General features: G+C 48.7%; 1 protein-coding gene across 1 annotated transcript in view; it reads left to right on the forward strand.

Moving 5' to 3' along the window:
- The first annotated feature begins 568 nt into the window (after window positions 1-568).
- LOC105511794 overlaps window positions 569-17,780 on the forward strand; it is a 37,147-nt gene continuing 19,935 nt past the window's right edge. Inside the window, 4 exon segments of the mRNA XM_011941986.1 lie at window positions 569-701; window positions 928-993; window positions 6,595-6,739; window positions 7,388-7,563. Of these exon segments, the coding sequence (XP_011797376.1) occupies window positions 569-701; window positions 928-993; window positions 6,595-6,739; window positions 7,388-7,563 (520 nt within the window).

Genomic DNA, 17,780 nt, shown 5'->3' on the forward strand with positions numbered 1-17,780 from the left:
CTGCCTCTCCTGCAGACTCCCGCCTTCCCTTCTTCCAGTCCGCTCTGCTTCTTCCAGTCCAGTCGGCTTCGTGGGACTTAACCCTGTTTCCAGGCTTAGCCAAGCCGGTTCCCCAAACCCTCTCCTGTTCAACACCTGCTCTGACCCTTCCTATCTCTAATAACTAAAACCACATTGTCCCATGGAGCTAGTGACCTTGCCTCTTCCGAGAAGACTTCCCAGATTGACCGGCTCTGTTTTGCTGTCTCATACCTTCCCTTCCCTGGGAACGTGGCCCTGGTCCTCTACAGTCATGTGCAGCCGTCTCTGTGTGGTTACACAAGGTTCTTCCAACTTTCATCCAGCCTTTTCCTGTAGGTTTATCCGGCTGGACCAATGACTCTATGGGTTTTGGGAGCCCTCCCTTGATGTTTATGTTCCCCAGACAAGGGGAGCACGAAATGGGGGTGCTATTTGGGTCGTCTGTACGTCCAAGTCATGTGAATTGACATTTACCTCACCCACAGCTGACGGAGCTCAAAATCAGTGGGGGCTCTAAGATGCTCACAGAGGAACCTGTGCATCCGGGATGAAAATCGTGCACTCGCACGGGGCCTTGGCAGTCATTTGTAACTCACAGATTGACGCTGCTCAAACTGCGACTATTGCACCTGAGAGAGTATCTTGTCAATGCAAGAAATCTGAGTGCGTTTTCTTCCAAGGTGATGACTGTTTGGGCTTGGATACATTCCACCAGCTGGCATGGCCATATATATTTTACAAAGCCATTAAGAAGTTATCTTCCTGACATTTTCTGGTTATCTCCAAAAGTGCATGCCATCTGATTCTTTCTTCAAAGAGCTTCCTCCGTGATGGCTAACCAAGTCCCAGGTTTATGGGGCAGCTGAGGGCTGTCTACATTCTCTCCTCCCTCCATCCTCCTTACAGGACACACTCAGGTGACACAGCCTGAATTTCTGGAAATGCTGATAGGAACTGCAGGTTCTTCTGGAGGTAACGTGGGCGTGTCAGGACACTGTGTGCAGTGGAGACACCACAAGCCACTGCAGGGTGACTGATGAGATGTTCCACACTAAACTTCAATCCGTCTCTAAATGACAATGCATGGTTTTACCTTTTGGGCCTCGTCACTGTCATCCAGAATGAATTATAAACATAAGCTTCAATCTACCACAATGGAATCAGTTTCTCAATCACATTTTATTTGCCATTATTTTCAAAGTCAAACACCTCAGGCTTTGTGGACCTGAAAAAAAAAGAAACTGGAAACAGATATTTTCTATATACAAATCCTGCCTCTGGTCCTGCGGGTGACCACGGCAAGTCCGTCACTGGATGTGCTCAGCCTCTCCCAGCTTGGCCCAGCACCACACATGCTGCCAATGCTCGTTAGCACTCGTGTAGCTCAGGTCATGAAGAGCACACTGACCTTGTCATATGTAACTGTGAGTAAATGGTCGAGAGGTGAGCCGGGGTCATACATGTGTGTGTGCAAGGTATGGCCAAGTCCAACTTGTCAACTACGTGGGGGCCTGGTAGTGATGGCCTGAGAAGGTCACTTGGATCTGTCTCCAACAACAACATCAAGAGCCAGGGATTATGGAAATTGAGAGTGTCAAGTGTACTCATGAGGGTTCTCCAGAGAAGCAGAACCAATGGGCTATCTCGTGTGTAGAGCCATCTGTCCATCTGTCTGTCTGTCTGTCCACATCTCCATGTGGATTTTTCTTTATGAGGAATCGACTCATGTGATCATGACCGTTACGGAGGCAGAGAAGCCCCTTGATCTGCAGTCTGCAAGCTGGAGACCCCGGAAGGCCAGGGATGTAATCAGTTAGAGTCCAGAGACCTGAAACCCAGGGCAGCCAACGATGTGAATCCTGGGCTGAGGGCAGGGGAAGATAAGAGGAGCCAGCCTGGGCTGGCAATGAGGCAGGAAAAAGGGGCACATACCCCTCCTCTCTTGTTGCTCTGTTCAGGCCCTCGGTGTGCTGGACAAGGTCCACCCACACTGGGGAGGCCATCTGCTTTACTGAGGCCACTGATTCAAATGCTAAACTCATCTAGAAGCTCCCGAACAGACACCCTGAGATCAGGGCCCCCTGTGGCCCACTCAGTTTGACCCAAAACCGTCCCGTCAAGGCAGGCCAGCAGTCAGGGTCTCTGTTCCACTGTCCACTCCACTGGACCAGATGGCCATGGGCCTGGGGCTGCTCCCCCTCCTCCAGCCCTGGGCGCTGCCTCTGAGGCTCCTGAGCACGGTTCTAGCAGGGCCTGTCTTGGGAGCCTTGAGTAATAAATGTGCACACCTAATGTCTTCATTCTGAAAGTCCCACTTTTGAGAATGCCTGGACATCTTACAGAAGCTGATGCCCAGAAAAGGAAATCCTGAGCTGGAGGCCTGTGGGGTGTGAATGCCCCAGAGAGTGGCCAGGAAACCACCTTGCCAATTGCCTGCACTGTGGTGGGTGAATGCAGTGGTGAGATCAAGGCCTACCAGCCACGGACAGAGTGCTCGTCCCCTGCAGCCCAGGTGCCGCTACTGAGCTGGTGACCTGGGCAGGTCGAGTCATCTCTCTGCACATCAGTTTCTCCAAAAGCTGATAGGGTTTGTTGTCTGTGGCAGACTGTGTTACTGCTCACACATGTTCCAAGCCAGGCCCCGGGAGGGGATTCTGCCTGTTGGCTGGTCGGCCTAGAGCCACTGACTGGCCCTGGCCAGTGAACTGTGAGCAGACGTGATATGTGTCCTTTGAGGGTGACAGCTTTGAGACCAGCCTGTTGTCTGCTGTGTTCTCCTTTCCCTCTGCCACAGCATCTGGTCATGGTCCTGGCCCCCATCTGCTGGAACCCTACATTGTGGAAGACCGTGAGGCAGAGCCAGCCTGGCTGCCCCACGTGGACATGTGGCAGGCGTGGAGGATGAGCTGCTGCTTTGGAGCGTAGGCCCACCTGGGCATTTGCCACCACAGCAGAACCAGGACTGCCCTCATGGGCACGGCCTCTCATTGTGATCAGGGATGTGACCTCTGAGGATTCGGAAACTCCCAGGTGGAGGATCTCCAATTTTGGCAGTTGGGACCCATGCCTTAATGACAGAGACTCGTACTTGCTCATCTGTTAAGAAAAATAAGTGAACACCATTATGTAGAGGTAATAAATTTACAGAGGTAATAAAATTTAAGAGAAACAAAAGCGATACCAATTTTTTAAAGGATTGGGTGAAACGAAATGTGCCTGTATCTTTTGTCACGATGAATGGAAGTTAGACAGCAAAGCAAAAAGGCTTACACGGAGGAATAAATGGATTCCCACTGAGAGACAAGAAACCATCTTCAGCGTTGTAATTACATGAAGGAAAAGAAGCTTTTCTACCAAGTAGGAGGGCAAAGACTTCTGAGTGACACAGGAACAGAGAAGACCGGGAGAGATGTAGTGGAGAAGTTGCTGTTAATCACCCCAGTGAAATAGACGCATGACAGAGTGACCTTTCCTAACTGGGGCTGTGTGCATGGCTGGAAGATTGACAGGGATGGGCGTGGAGAGCGGCAGTGAGTGAAGAGTTCAGGACACAGGGTGGGAGGCCCAGGGTGGTGGGGATAGAAACTGGGAAGTTCCCCAAATGGGTCTTGGGCATTTACCTGGTGGTGTTGGTTGCTTCACCAGGTAAAGTTCCAGAAAAATCACAAGGGAAGGAGGAACCTGTCCTGGAAGAAACTCATGTCAAGAGAAGGCTCAGACCCGGGGCTTCACCATGCAGACCTAGTCCTTGGAACGGTAGTTCTTGCTGTGGCTACCCAAAGGAGAACCAGGCAGGACTTGATGCCTGGGCCTGGTCAGAGAGGAGACTCTCAGTTAGGGGGCAGGTCATCAGAGGATGCTGAGGCAGAACTGGTGGTGAATAGATTTTCCCCAGTCCCTGAGACAGGGAGAGTGCAGCTCATGTGTCCCCCCTCTGGTCAGGAGATGAGTCTGGCTTGTGGGAGCCACTGGGACTTCTCCACCACAGGTAAGTCTCATAGTCCTTATCAGCAGTAATTTCCTCATCTGAAAAAGCGCTGGGATGACAGAGTTGTCACAATAACAGGGTCAAGTGCAGAAGTCCAACAGCAATTGCTCAATCACTATTAATTATAATTATTTGATCATTCTTATGCTTTGAAGCCATCTAGCTTGGTGATCAGAAGTCCTGGGTTCAATCCGAGTTCTGCCACATGCAAGCTGTGCAGTCCTGGGTAAGTCATTTAACCTCTCCAAGCCTCCTTGTCCTCATTTTCAGACTCATGCACACCTGGTGGGTGAGTTTAAGGATGGAGCGAGAGAATGCACTTGGAGTATGATGAGTGAAGCAGTGCAGGTTGCTTTCGACTCTTTCATCCCTGTTTTCTCTAAATGAAAAATGTTCATGCAGTGTGAAGAGCTGCCCCCATTTTTGTTGTGTTAATTTGGAAAGGCACAGCAGAGACAATGCAAAACTAAGCAGGAGGCACTTTTTCTGGAGCCCTTGGAGCAGACGAGGTTCAAGGCTGTATCTTTTCCTTCTGAGTGTGCCGCCCAAGGCTCCCCACGCCTCTGTTTTCTCGCCTATAAACAATGTACATTGGCAGAGCGTCCACTTGCTGGAGTTGTTTCATGCCGAATTGAGTAATTCATGCTAAATCTGATACATTGTGAGTGTCCAATAAACGATTATTACTATCATCACCCTGATCCCCCAAAACTGTCTTGCGGCAGGAGTGAGACTCCCGGATCTCAGCCGCCCGCTCCTGATGGAGATCGCTCTTGGTGATTATGCCACTGATGGATGGCCGTCCCAGGGCTGCCCAAGACAGGGCTTCAAATTACCCAGCTTGGTTTCAGGAGCCCAAACGTGGTAATGAGTACATGTCAATTCCACCAGCTCCGCAGGGCTTGACACTCCAGGAAGATGAGTGATCAAAATGCTATTTTTAAATTAGCCAGCTGATGACCTTTCTATTTTGTTGTGTGCTGAAATGTCAGCATTAACAAAATCATGGGGAGAAACTGTACAGCTCCTGGCGAAGGATGTAAATCCAGGAGGAGCTGAACCTGGCAGGAACCGGAGCATCCTTCACCGCCAGCGCCTGGGTGCACAGCTGTCGGCTGCAACCCCCGTGAGCTCTTGATGGAAAACTCTGAAAATTTAAATGTGAGCCCATGCTCAGTTTCAGATCTACAAGAGATGAGGGAGGTCAGGGCTGCTAATCCCCTGATGAGGCTCAGCATATTCTATGGTTCGCCGAGTGCTCCCATCTGGCAGGGGCTCCTCACCCCTAAGGCTGTAGGGAGAAGACGAGGCACAAAACCTATGTGAGTTACTTGGACAGCGGGCATGACAATCCCGCCAAATGCGATCGTAAATTTGTAATTGATGGTAGTGATCTCAACACAGCATGATTCTACATCATTTCACTGCTGTATTTTGCTAATGTGAGCTGCCATGATAAGCATATACACCCACACCCATGGCAGGGACAAAGATGCAGCATCATCTGGTTATTTCCAGAGGTTCGGACCATGTGTCTTTGTCCATTTTGTAGCAATGTCTACATTGCCCCCAAAAAGCATTTAGGAAGAGCTTTTGGATATGTCATTTTTCTTCTGCCACAGGGCAGGGAACTGTGATTCCCCCATACGTGGGGCAGTGACCCAGGAGCGCCAACTTCCACAGGCCTCCTACCTGTGGACACCAGCTCAGCCTGCACAGCAGCCCCTGCCACAGATGTGAGCCCAGGCCCACATCACGCACAGTCAGCCCTGGTTCAGCTTCAATATCCAGAGGTTTTCAGCAGCCCAGAGGGTTGGCAACAGACACATATTGGAGTCTATTTATTTTCAGGCATTGAACATCTTTTGAAGAAACACAAATAGTATTTTACTTCGTTTGATGGAAGATGGCCATCAGCTCTGCTTAAGGGGAGTGAGTGTGCATCGCTCTGTCCTATGGGGGGTCCCTCAGACGAGTGTGCATCGCTCTGTCCCATGGGGGTCCCTCAGATAAGTGTGCATCACGCTGCCCTATGGGCTCCTTCAGACAAGTGTGCATCGCTCTGTCCCATGGGGGCTCCCTCAGAATGCTTTTTCTGTGTTCTTGCTTTCCCCTCCTGAGGGCTCATTTTCACCCCAGCTCAGTGATCCCAAGGGTGCCTACCACAGACTCCCACCTCCCTTTCTTCCAAGAATCTGACTCAGGGCCCACCTCTCCCATGGGTGGAAGCTTCTGTGGGTTTTCACGATTAACTTCCCAGCCCAAGGCATTGGTTCCTTGCTATCAGGAGCCCAGTGACCCTGCACTGCCCTCCACACCAGCTCCCATCTACTCTGTCTACACCATCAACACTGGCGGCACCATTTGCCTTAGAGTGACCTCCTGTGCCCCTTGTCTGTCTGAAAGCCAATACCTTGACCCAGCTTAGTTGCCCTGGGTGCCCCTTCACACCAGCAGCCCCTCCCAGGGCACAGCTGTAGGCGGGTCCCTGCACAGGCAGGCAGCTGGCTGGTCCTTACGCACGAGCTAGGCTTCTGCACTCAGTCATGCTGTGTTCTCTTTTTTTCATTGTCTTGGCATCCTAGAATCCTGTACCCACTCCAGCACCATCCTGAGCCTTCAGGAAGGGGAGCAGGAGGTAGACTTACTGGCCTGCATCTCAACCGAGAGTCATTATTTTTTCAAATGGACTCACCTCTGCTCTGTGCATTTCTTCCTGGACGGTGCCTGGTGAGGAGCAAAGCACAGGTTGTTCCCTGGGAGCATCGCTGCTCAAGAAGGACTGTGCTCCTGGTGAGTGACCCTGGGATGGTGGCCACATTGCTCAGGATGGTGCCACAGCCTTGTTTCACCTGGCAGCTTCCACCCGCTCCTGTGGGGGCAGAAAGCAGGTCACTGCAGAGAGAGCAGGTGGAACCAGCACACGGCAGAGGGAGGACGCACACCAAGTGGGATGTAATGAACACTAATCATCATAAAAGGGGAAGACTCAGCAGGTAGAAGTGGATGCGAGGGCCACCTCCTTGGGTGCCCAGCATCCAGGTCATTTGCTGGCTTGGCCAGGTAGGGATGCACAATGCCCGCAGGCAGGGCCCTTTGGAGACAGTACTTCTATCTCTAGATTCCGGCTGGGTATGAGCCAGATGAAGGCTACTTCCTCCCTCCTGAGTCCCTTCCCTGGGTCTGTCCCTGCAGGTGGCAGCTGCAGCAGGTAAAGCCTGTAGTCTGTCTCAGCAGCCTGGCTCTGCTGATGATGAAGCAGCAGCCACGTCCCTGCAGGCAGCACATTGTGTTTCTACACCGGGGTCTCCAGAGAGCATGGACTGTCCTCTGCAGAGGGACGGCTGTCTTTACCCTCCACTATTCTTAACTGTACAGCCTTCCAGGGACCTGCGCAGAGGCTGAGCTTGCTGGTAACAGTACTCAGTCACTCCTGCCGTGCTGTGGTTACCCCACTGGCTACATCGTTATGACATGCGGAGAAGACACTGAAGGGTTTGGGGTTTCGCCAGGACGTCGTGAGAAAGTCTTACACAAGAAGGACCGTGCCCCTGGTGAGTGACTCTGGGATGATGGGCCACATTGCTCAGGATGGTGCCACAGCCTGCTTTCACCTGGCAGCTTCCATTCACTCCTGTGGGGGCAGAGAGCAAAGTATTATCTCAGGCAGTGAATTGGGCTTCTTTAACGGCACTGAACATCTGAAGGGACGGATGTGCCCAGCCTTTGACGGAGAGGAGCGCGATGGCCCAACCCCGGGTGGGGGGCAATGCCCTGAGCAAGGCAGAGCCCCCTGCAGGCTGTGAGGCCCCAGGGAAAAGCTCTCCATGTGGCCTCAGGTGAACAGTGCGGGCAGTGGGGGCTGGTGCAGACTATGAGCCCAGAAAAGTCAATCTGTGTTGAAGAAAATAGTAACTGTACTAGTCCATTGTCACACTGTTAAGAAGAAATACCCTAGACTGGGTAATTTATAAAGGAAAAAGGTTTAATTGACTTACAGCTCTGCGTGACTGGGGAGGCCTCAGGAAACTTACAATCATGGTGGAAGGGGAAGGAGAAGCAGGCACCTTCTTCACAAGGTGGCGGGAGAGAGAGCCTCTGAAGGAAGCGAAGAGGGAAGAGTCCCATAGAAAACCCTCAGCTCTCGTGAGAACTCACCCTCTATCATGAGAACAGCATGGGGGCAGCCACCCCCCGATCCAGTCACCTCCCACCAGGTCCCTCCCTCAACACGTGGGGATTTATGGGGGCTACAACTCAAGACAAGACTTGGGTGGGGACACAGCCACACCACATCAGTAATAAATAATAAGGCATAGCTAATAGTTAATAATGATGATGTCGTAAAGACGAGAGGGCCATGCCACCAAGTTAACCATCATGATTGTTTTGATGAAGTGTGGAGTAGATTTTTCTCCATTTTTCACAATATGATCAGATGATTTTTAAAGAAAAAATTAATTTGAAAAGATTAATGCTCCATGTTTGGTGAGAACAAAGGTGTGACATCACTTGGTGACATGTTAACATAAAAGTGCAATATCAAGGCTGGGCACTGTGGCTCACGCCTGTAATCCCAGTGCTTTGTGGGGCTGAGGCCGGAGGATCTTTTGAGTCTAGGAGTTTGAGACCAGCCTGGGCAACATAGTGAGAACCTGCCTCTATATTTTTTTAAGTGCAACATCAAAATTGGGGTGCCTGTTGTATCAAGAGAAATTCCCCCTAATAAGTGACACAGCACAACCAATGTTCTGTTGAATTATTCTTGTATTCTAAAATAGATAATTCTTTAGTAAAACAGTTCATAAGGCTTAATCCATGTACCTAATACACACTCTTCTGGTCATTTGTGAATACGGCCAAGCTTTGTAGGAAGATCGACACGTAAGTGCTGCCCCCAGAACGGCTCTGATTTCCTAACCTCGCCCTGGTTTCCCTGGTGAGCAATGTCGGGGGTCACAGGCTTGCACACATTCCAGATCTTTTTCTTTGAGTCCACAGGGTTTTTGCTTTTCTGTTTTGTTATGTACCAGAAGCTCTTGTCTGTGTTTTATTTTAGTAAATAATCAGCTGCCATAGAAGGAAGCTCAGCATTTCCGTGACCATTTCCTGTGCTAAAGCCCCTGGAAGTGGAGGGGCCTGGGCATGCACAGGCTGTGGCCAGGCTGAGGCCTTCTGCCGAGCCCTGTGTGTCCCCACTTCATTCTGTCTGTTTCCTGTGCAGGCCCCTTTTAAATTACTTCTCTAAATTAATGGTGATACCATTTCGCAGCTTCTAATCGAAGCCCTAGAGCCATCTTTTATCTTTTTCTTAGATTTCATATCCGGTCGACAACCTCTTCTGCCCTGTTTTATGCCCTGAACCGGCCCCGAGCCTCATGCCGTGTGCTCTTGGCTCCAGCCTGCTGACATCGCTTCTATACCATGGTTCTTGTTTATGCGACGGCCCCTGATGGTCTCCCCACCTCCAGCTCCAGTCTATTTTCTATGCTTTACTCATATGTCTTAAAGAAACACCACTGAACTCCCTATTTGCAAGGTGGAAGGTCCCTCCCCTGCTACAGGACAAAGACCCATCACCTCCAGAGGACAGGACCCCTGTGTGCCTGATTCCAGCTCCCACTTCTGCCTTCATCTCTTGCTCCCAGAACACACCCAAGAGCCCTGTCTCCAGTCACACTAATCTCCCCATTCTCCCCTGGACATATCCTTGTGCTCTTCAAGACACACACACACATGCAGACGCACACACACGCCAGTGATTTGCTTTCTTTTCTTTCTTTCTTTCTTTTTTTTTTTTTTTGAGATGAAGTCTCTGCAATCTTGGCTCACTGCAATCTCCAACTCTTGGGTTCAAGCAATTCTCCCACCTCAGCCTCCCAAGTAGCTGGACTACAGGCTATAGGCATGCACCACCACATCTGGCTAATTTTTGTATTTTTAGTAGAGACGAGGTTTCATCATGTTGGCCAGGCTGGTCTTGAACTCCCAACTTCATGTGATTTGCCCGCCTCAGCCTCCCAAAGTGCTGGGATTACAGGCATGAGCCACCGCGTTCGGCCTGATTTTCTACACACAGTCCTCTCTGCCTGGAATCTTGTGCTTCTACTTCTGGCCTGGAAAACATTGATTCCTCCATGAAGACTCCACTCAACTGGCACTTCTTCCATGAAGCCTTCCCCAAAATGCCAGAAGGCATCGGCTGCTGCACCCTTGACTGTACTGGTTTCATCTTTCCTGCTAGGCTCTGACCTCCTCCAGGGACTGGACTTGCCTTTTTCTTCTTTCCTCTCCAGTGTCTGTGACTGAGTTTGGCATGCAACAGCCATTAGGCAGTGTTTTCCTAAATAAAATATGGACAAACACATTAGTGAATGGGATTAGTGAAAATGGGATTCAATATCACAAATACAGGTTTTTAAACTGACTGTGCCTCTTCCTCTCACATCTAGAAAGACGTTAAAAAAATTAATGCTAAACAAGGAGTTACTCAAACAGTTCTCATTAGGAAGATGTGACTTACATATTTAAACTGAAATAAAACTAAATACATGTACAACTCAGGACGTAGTCTTTATCCAAGAATATAAACCATCATGATGTGGATAAGAATGCATGCATATTTTTTAGCATACAAACTAACAATAATCTCTAAGAAGTAGCCTTAGAGAATAAGCCATTTATTCTCTAAACTCACAGGGCGAGTGAGTTTGCAGGGAGCCCACACAGGGCAAGTGAGAGAGACAGACAGAGAGAGAGAGAGAGAGAGCAAGAGAGAGAGAGAGAGACCAACAGTTCTAAGGGATGCAAATGTGGGAAGGATTTCTTGCTTGTATTCTGCACAACCATGCTTCCAGACTAAAACTCCACAGGAATCCTTTGCTAAGGCATGGAGAAACTCCCTAGTGAGGGAAACACCCTGACCCTCATGATGCTCCCTGGCAGCTGTCCCTGTGAACCCGAGTGACCAGGGGAGAAGGTGCCAGCCTCCCGGGTTTTACTGGGGGTGGCAGGATCCTGGGCAGCAGAGGCCGAGTGGCGGTGTTGAGCTGCCGGGAGCAAGGTGGCTACATTTGCTGCATGAACATCAGGGACAATGTGGCCATCAGAATGTCTGAGTGCCAGGGAGTTCAGGCAGTGTCCGATTGATCATGGTCTTCCTGGGAATAGAATATATAAGCAACTTTAAAATGTCACTTGATCTTTGTATGACAGGAAGAATACCAGGGCTGATGGCCAGAAACCAAGCTGAGTCAGCAGATGGAGAAGTACAGCTTTTCACCAAATTTCTAGGACTAAGCCAGCTCACAGTCCAGAAGGCCTTGATGAAGAAGAAGTTGGGTGCACCTGAGGGAGAATCCTGAGATGCCGTCACCCTGTTCCTCAAAGCTTTGTCTGAGTGACCCTGTGCTCACTTACAGGAGTGACTCTGTATTGAGTAAAATAAAATATCGTATTCTCTGAGTGGTTCCTAGATTTCCTATAAAATTAATACCATTCCTAGATGCCTCTCCCAAAGCCCTGTAACCTGCCATGCACACTGTGGCTAATGGTAGTCAGAAATTTTGACCAAAGTTTGTGTCGTTGTGACCTCATGTGTACCCGACTTGAGGTTGTTTTTGATGTTCAGAATTTATTGTTAGAATTGCCATGATATTCAGTATGGGGATTCTGCCCATACTGCTCGTGACCCAGAAACTGAGGGCTGTAATGGTGGAAAGGGGCATATGGAAGACCTTAACAAGTCCCCGACCTACCAGAACATTCGACCAAATGCAATACATATCCTCAGATAAGTCAGAGATTAGATCCATCATCAAAGACTTGGAAGATTCAGAGGAGGAAATAGAAACTCAAGACTTACACAACTATCTGTTTCTTCCTATGCAGAAGGCAGATCTTGGAGAATGACTGTGGATTATTATAAATTAACTGGTGACTCTCATGGAAGCTGCTGTTCCAAATATGTTCTCTTTACTGGAGCAAATCAACATAATCCCTGGAACGTGATTCTTAGCTGTTGACTTGGTGAATTATTTTTTTTTTTTGCTATTCTAATTTGCAATTCTGCTATACCAGAAGGTGTGCTTCCACCTGGCAGGGGCACCAATGTACCTGCACAGTTTTGTCTCAGGGCTACATCATCTCTCCTTCAATAGTGAAGGAACTCCCAGGGATCTGATTCTCTCATTATTCCAAGGAAGATCGCATTGGTTTACTACAGTGATAAAGTTATGCTAATTGGACCCAGAGAAGAGGAAGTGGCAATCATTTTAGATACTTCAGTAAAATATGGGTAAGCCAGAGGATGAGAGAAAAATCCCATGAAGATTTGGAGGTCTCTGATGTCATGAAGTTCCTGAAGGTCTGGGGCATGCTGAGGTGGCCCCTTCAAGGTGAGGGACAAGCTACTGGACCTTGCACTGCCTGCCACTTAAAAAGCAAGCATCATGCTGCTTTGGACTCAGAGCCTCTCTACCACACATAGAGGTCGTGCATACAACACGTACCACGTGCTCTAATCCATGTGTGGCCAGAGGGCTCAAGAGGGTCTCCAGATGCTAGGGAGAGCCCAGCCCCACTGGTTTTCAGGTTTGTGACATCATTGCAAGAAAGAATTGAGAGATGAGTCAGAATGAAGGGGAAGACAAGAAGCTGTTTTTGGAAAGTGAAGATGCACACTCAAGACGGCCATGAGCACAAACCTGGGAGAGCCAGTCCTACACGAGGGGTTTGGGTTTCTGATTTTACCAGTGTTTCCTCAATTAGGGTATGTGATAATCATCAGGTATTCTGGAAAAGGAGGGAATTTCAGGGACCCTCCAGTTACCACCTCCTTTCTTCCTTATTTGAGTTTGCCCAGAAGAGTCAGGGACATGTCACCCCGACCAGGATGCTGGCCATTTTCTCTCCCTTATTTTCAGTTTTCTGTTATTCTCTTTTAGCTGTTGTTTCAGTTTTTCCATCCTCCGGTGACTACTCCGTGCTATTCCTTTCTGACATTCGCTGAGTGCCTTGTAAGAGCACCATTTCTGAGTGGGGCTCAGAATAAGAGAATGCCCTCCAAGGAGCCCAGCTGCCCTGCAGGCATACTTCTGCTGGATCCGGCAATGCACAGAGGGTCTGGACTGAACAGGGGTGTCATGTAGAGGCCCTGCACCTTCCCAAGCAGTTGTTCTCTTGGCATGCATTGACAACACCTGTGGGCTGTTAGAACAGATTGCCAGGCCCCATCCCCAGAGTTTCTGACTCAGTGGGTCTGGAGGGGGGTTCGAGAATTTGCATTTCTAAAAGTTCTTAGGTGGGCCTGTTCTTCTGCTTCAGAGCTCATGTGCTGGGCACCACTGCTTTAGTGTTTTAGAGTAAATATGTTCTCTCTTTTGAAGATAACTACTTCCTTTGCATAAACCCTCTCAATCTTCTAGAGCTTCCTTAGCAAGGTGCCACAAACTGGGTGGCTTAGAACCACAGATATTTTTCAAATCATAGTTCTTGAGGCTCGAGGTCTGAATCAAGGTGTCGGCAGGTGTGCTCTGGTGGTTGCTGGTAAAGCTTTGTGTTCCTTGTCTTGCAGCTGTGTGAAGTCAATCTCTGCCTTGGTCATCCTATGTCATTCTCCCTGTGTGTGTCCCTACCAGCACCTGTCTCTCTTCTTATGAGGACACCAGGCATATTGAACTAGGGGCTCAGCCCACTCTACTCCAGTACAAGCATCTCCTAACTACTTGCGTCTGCAATAACCCCATTTCCAAACAAGATCGCATTCTGAGCTACTGGAGGTTAAAACTTCATATTTTTTGAAGGGGGGGAAAGGGAGAGATGCAATTCAACTCATAACAATGCCTGACCATAGGACATCAAGGCCCATGTTGTATTAGACTGTTTCATGATGCTGATAAAGACACACCCAAGACTGGGTAACTTACAAAGAAGAAGAGGTTTAACGGACTCACAGTTCCATGTGGCTGGGGAGGCCTCACAATCACAGTGGAAGGCGAAATGAACATCTTACGTGGCAGCAGGCAAGAGAGAGAATGAGAATCAAGGAAAAGAGGTTCTCCTTTGTAAAAGCATCAGATCTCATGAGACTTCTTCACTACCACAAGAACAGTATGGGGGAAATTGCCTCTGTGATTCAATAACCTCCCACTGGGTCCCTCCCACAACACGAGGGAATTTTGGGAGCTGCAATTCAAAACGAGATGTGGGTGGGGACACAGCCAAACCATATCACATGTGATTTTAGCAGCACATCACAGGTCGTCTGGGACTGTGTTACTACAGTGTTCAAGGGATCAGGCAGAGCAGGCCCAGAAGGCTCTACTCAATTTCGTGAAAGACATCTCAGGTTCTTCTGACACCCACTCCTGCTATATTTCTTCCTGTACCTCGGTTCACACAAGTGGCTCATGGAGAGTTTCTTATGACCAGTTGACTGGGGAGGAGCTGCTCAGCCCTGGCATATAGATGGTTCTGCTTGAATTGCTGGCACCAACCAGAGTGGACTCCTAGAGCATTACACACTCAATAAGGAGAATCTGAAAGACAGCAGGCAGTAAAAAAATCCTCCCAGTCAGCAGAAATTTGAGCTCAGTGAGTTGTTGCAGACATGTTCAGGAGTGAGAATCAGGGCTCACGTGTGGGCACTGGCTAATGGTTTTTCTGATGGTCCTAGGCTTGAAAATCATAGAATTGGAATGTTGGTGACAAGGAGTTCTGGGGAGAAGGCATGGGGCTGTTATTCTTGGAATGGATGCGGCATAAAAAGGGATTTGTGTGCCAAGAGCATGCTCACAGAAATGCATCCATGGCAGAAGAGACCATCAATAGCCAAGCAGGTGACAGGGCGTGTTCCCGACGTCTTCTTTCCTAAGCACTCCCCGGCTTGCTCTAGGGGCCAAAACGTTAATAGAAAGCGGCCATGGTGACAGAAAACCTAAGAATGGACCCTAAAACATGGACTTCCCAGAACATAGATTATGTGGCTACTGCTACAAGTCAATGCTAAACTGCCAACAGCCCTGTATGATGCCGTTTCCTGTGGCGATTGGCCAGTCACCTGATTACATATAGTTTATATGGAATCACTTCTATCATGGAAAGAGAGCAATTTTCCTTATTGGTACAGACACATGCTGTGGATATGGTTTTGCACTCCCTGCCCCTAATGCTTTCACCAGCACCGTCATATGTGGACTTTATGAAATGCTGCATTCACCACTAGGGTTCAACACAGCATCACTTCTGACCAAAAAAATCTTTGCATGGCAAAGAAGCGTGAACATGGACTCATGCTCTTGGCATCCGGAAGGTTCGCACGCCTACCATTCTCAGGAGAGTTGGGTCTATCGGAAAAAATGTAGTGAGCTACAGAAGACTCAGTTAAAGCAATATCCGGAGTGGGTTGAGTTATCTATTACAGGGTGTTGTACAGACACTTGAACAAGTCACCAGCATGCAGAGCATTTCTCCCTCAGCCAGAAGGCGTAGGTGCAGAAATCAGGGGGTGGAAGTACAAATTGCTTCTCTTGCTGCTACACCTGCTAAGACAGAGTCTGTTTTTCCTGCTCTAACAAAATGCCTAAGACTGAGTAATTTACATTAAACAGAAATGTATTGGTTCACAGTTTGGGGTGATGAGGTGTCCAATTCCAAGGTCCCAGCATCTTGTTAGGGCCTTCTTGATGTGTACCTCATGGCAGAGGTGAGAGGAAAGAGAGAGAAAGAGAGAGACAAGAGACCAAACTCTCCCTTTGATAGCAAACCTGCTCCTGCAATCATACACCCACTCTCCCCATTACAGCATTAATTCACTTGCAACAGTAGAGACAGCATGGCTTAACATCCTCTTACAGTTCTACCTCTTACTACCGTTACAACGGCCATTTCAATATGAGTTTTGGAGAGAACAAATATTTAAACCGTAGCACTTACTACTGCAATTCGACTGCAATTCCAGTGAATTATAAGCTGAAACTGCCACCGGACCAATCAAGACATCTCATAAATTTAACCTCACAGGCCCAAGGGGGAGTTCTGCAGTGCTGGGCTGATTGACACCTGGTGCAGAGGGAAAATTTGGTTGTCTGCACTCTGTGAGTACAGGGAACAATATGCCTGAACAGAGAGAAATTTCTGGGGCTGCTCTTAGTACTTCCATGTCCATTAGTAAAAGTTAGTGAAAAACTACAACAACCCCAAAGCAGATACAGAAGAAACAATTGGAGCCATTGCAGGCTCACACTCCAGCAATGAAGGTTTGTGTCACCTCATTAGGAACACAGTCCAGAGTAGTGGAGGAAGTCATGGAGCAGAAGGGACCGGAAGGAGGAGGACACGACGATTACCTGTGGCCTCCATCACAGAAAAAGCCACAAAACTGTGGGGCAGCCATGCATCCCATGGCCCTCTGTTTCCTCTATAGACAACTCTGCCTTTGCCTTCTTTTTTAAGGATCTCTGTCATGACACTGGGCCTGCCTGGATGATCTGGGATAATCTCCGCATCTCAAAACCCTTCATGAATCACATCTGTGCAGTCCCTTAAGGATGCACGGTCCCAGGGATTCTGCACCTTGATTTTAGGTGTCTGACCTCCAGCACCATAGGAGGTAAACGTGTACTGCTTCAGGCCACTGAGTGTGTGGCCCTGTGTTACGGAAGCCACAAGAAGCAGTTACAGATGGAGAGTGTGAATGTCTCCCAGGTGACTGCTGGGACTTGTGTTCCTCACTTGGGGACCAGGATAAGAGCTGGTGCCTCCTATTTTATGACTGGACTCTGACTTCTATCTTCTGCTTTCTGCAGTACTGGTAATGGCTCTCTGGACACTGGCGCAGAGGCCATGGAATGCTGAGTTGAGACACAATTTCTGGGTAGCATGTCCCATGACAGTGGACGGTGGTTGACAGGTGGCATTCATAGAGGCTGGCTTGATCCCAGTTTTTCAAAGCAACATGAACCATTCATCATCATTGATGCCAAAGGTGGGGTCTCCCCTTCCCTGGGCACTGCTGCAAGATGCCAAGCCCACTGCCCAAACAAGGAATCTTGGTCACCACCAGGGTGCCCTAGGGAACTCGGACAAGCAGCTGATGATGGTGTCACCAGCACCGGGAGGCATAGGGTTGTGTCAAGAGAAGACATGAGAATTGTTTTATGTTCAATCAGGATCACAGAGAAGACTTCAAGTGGGATAGCTACCTGGATTTTGTTTCCGAGTTCAGCTGCCGTTTCCAGAACACCTGGGTCTCTAACAGAGCCACACCACCATTCTCCCCTGTGATGATCACATTGCCTCAGAACAGCACGGACGGTCACGCACTTAGTGCTGAGTTCCAAAGCAAGGAAGAATAAGTTATCTCTCAAAACGTATGCAGATTCAACTCTCACCCTTTAATAAAATGAAATAATGTAGATTAGCTCATAAGCTGTTAAGACTTTAGGCATGCCCTTATCCTGACTGAATCAGCCAGATCATGTTCTGGGTAGGGCTGGCTAACTTTGAGAGGGTATCCCTTGAAATAAGAACACACCAGACCTGGCGACATGAATTACTCCCTGGCGCAAAACCTTAACAGATGCTTAAGAATCTTGCAAGTTGCAAAAGAGAGAGACGTTACATGAGTTTGCAAGAGATGAACTTTAAAAACTTCCATGTTAGATCAAATAAAATGATCTCTTTTACTTTCTTCAAATGGAGAGGTAAAGAGAAGAATTCTTCAAGCGTGTGTTTAGTCTCCAATCATGACTGTATTATGTGTATCAATTTA

Source organism: Colobus angolensis, unplaced genomic scaffold, assembly GCF_000951035.1.
Source record: "Colobus angolensis palliatus isolate OR3802 unplaced genomic scaffold, Cang.pa_1.0 Scaffold204, whole genome shotgun sequence".
Lineage (NCBI taxonomy): Eukaryota > Metazoa > Chordata > Mammalia > Primates > Cercopithecidae > Colobus > Colobus angolensis.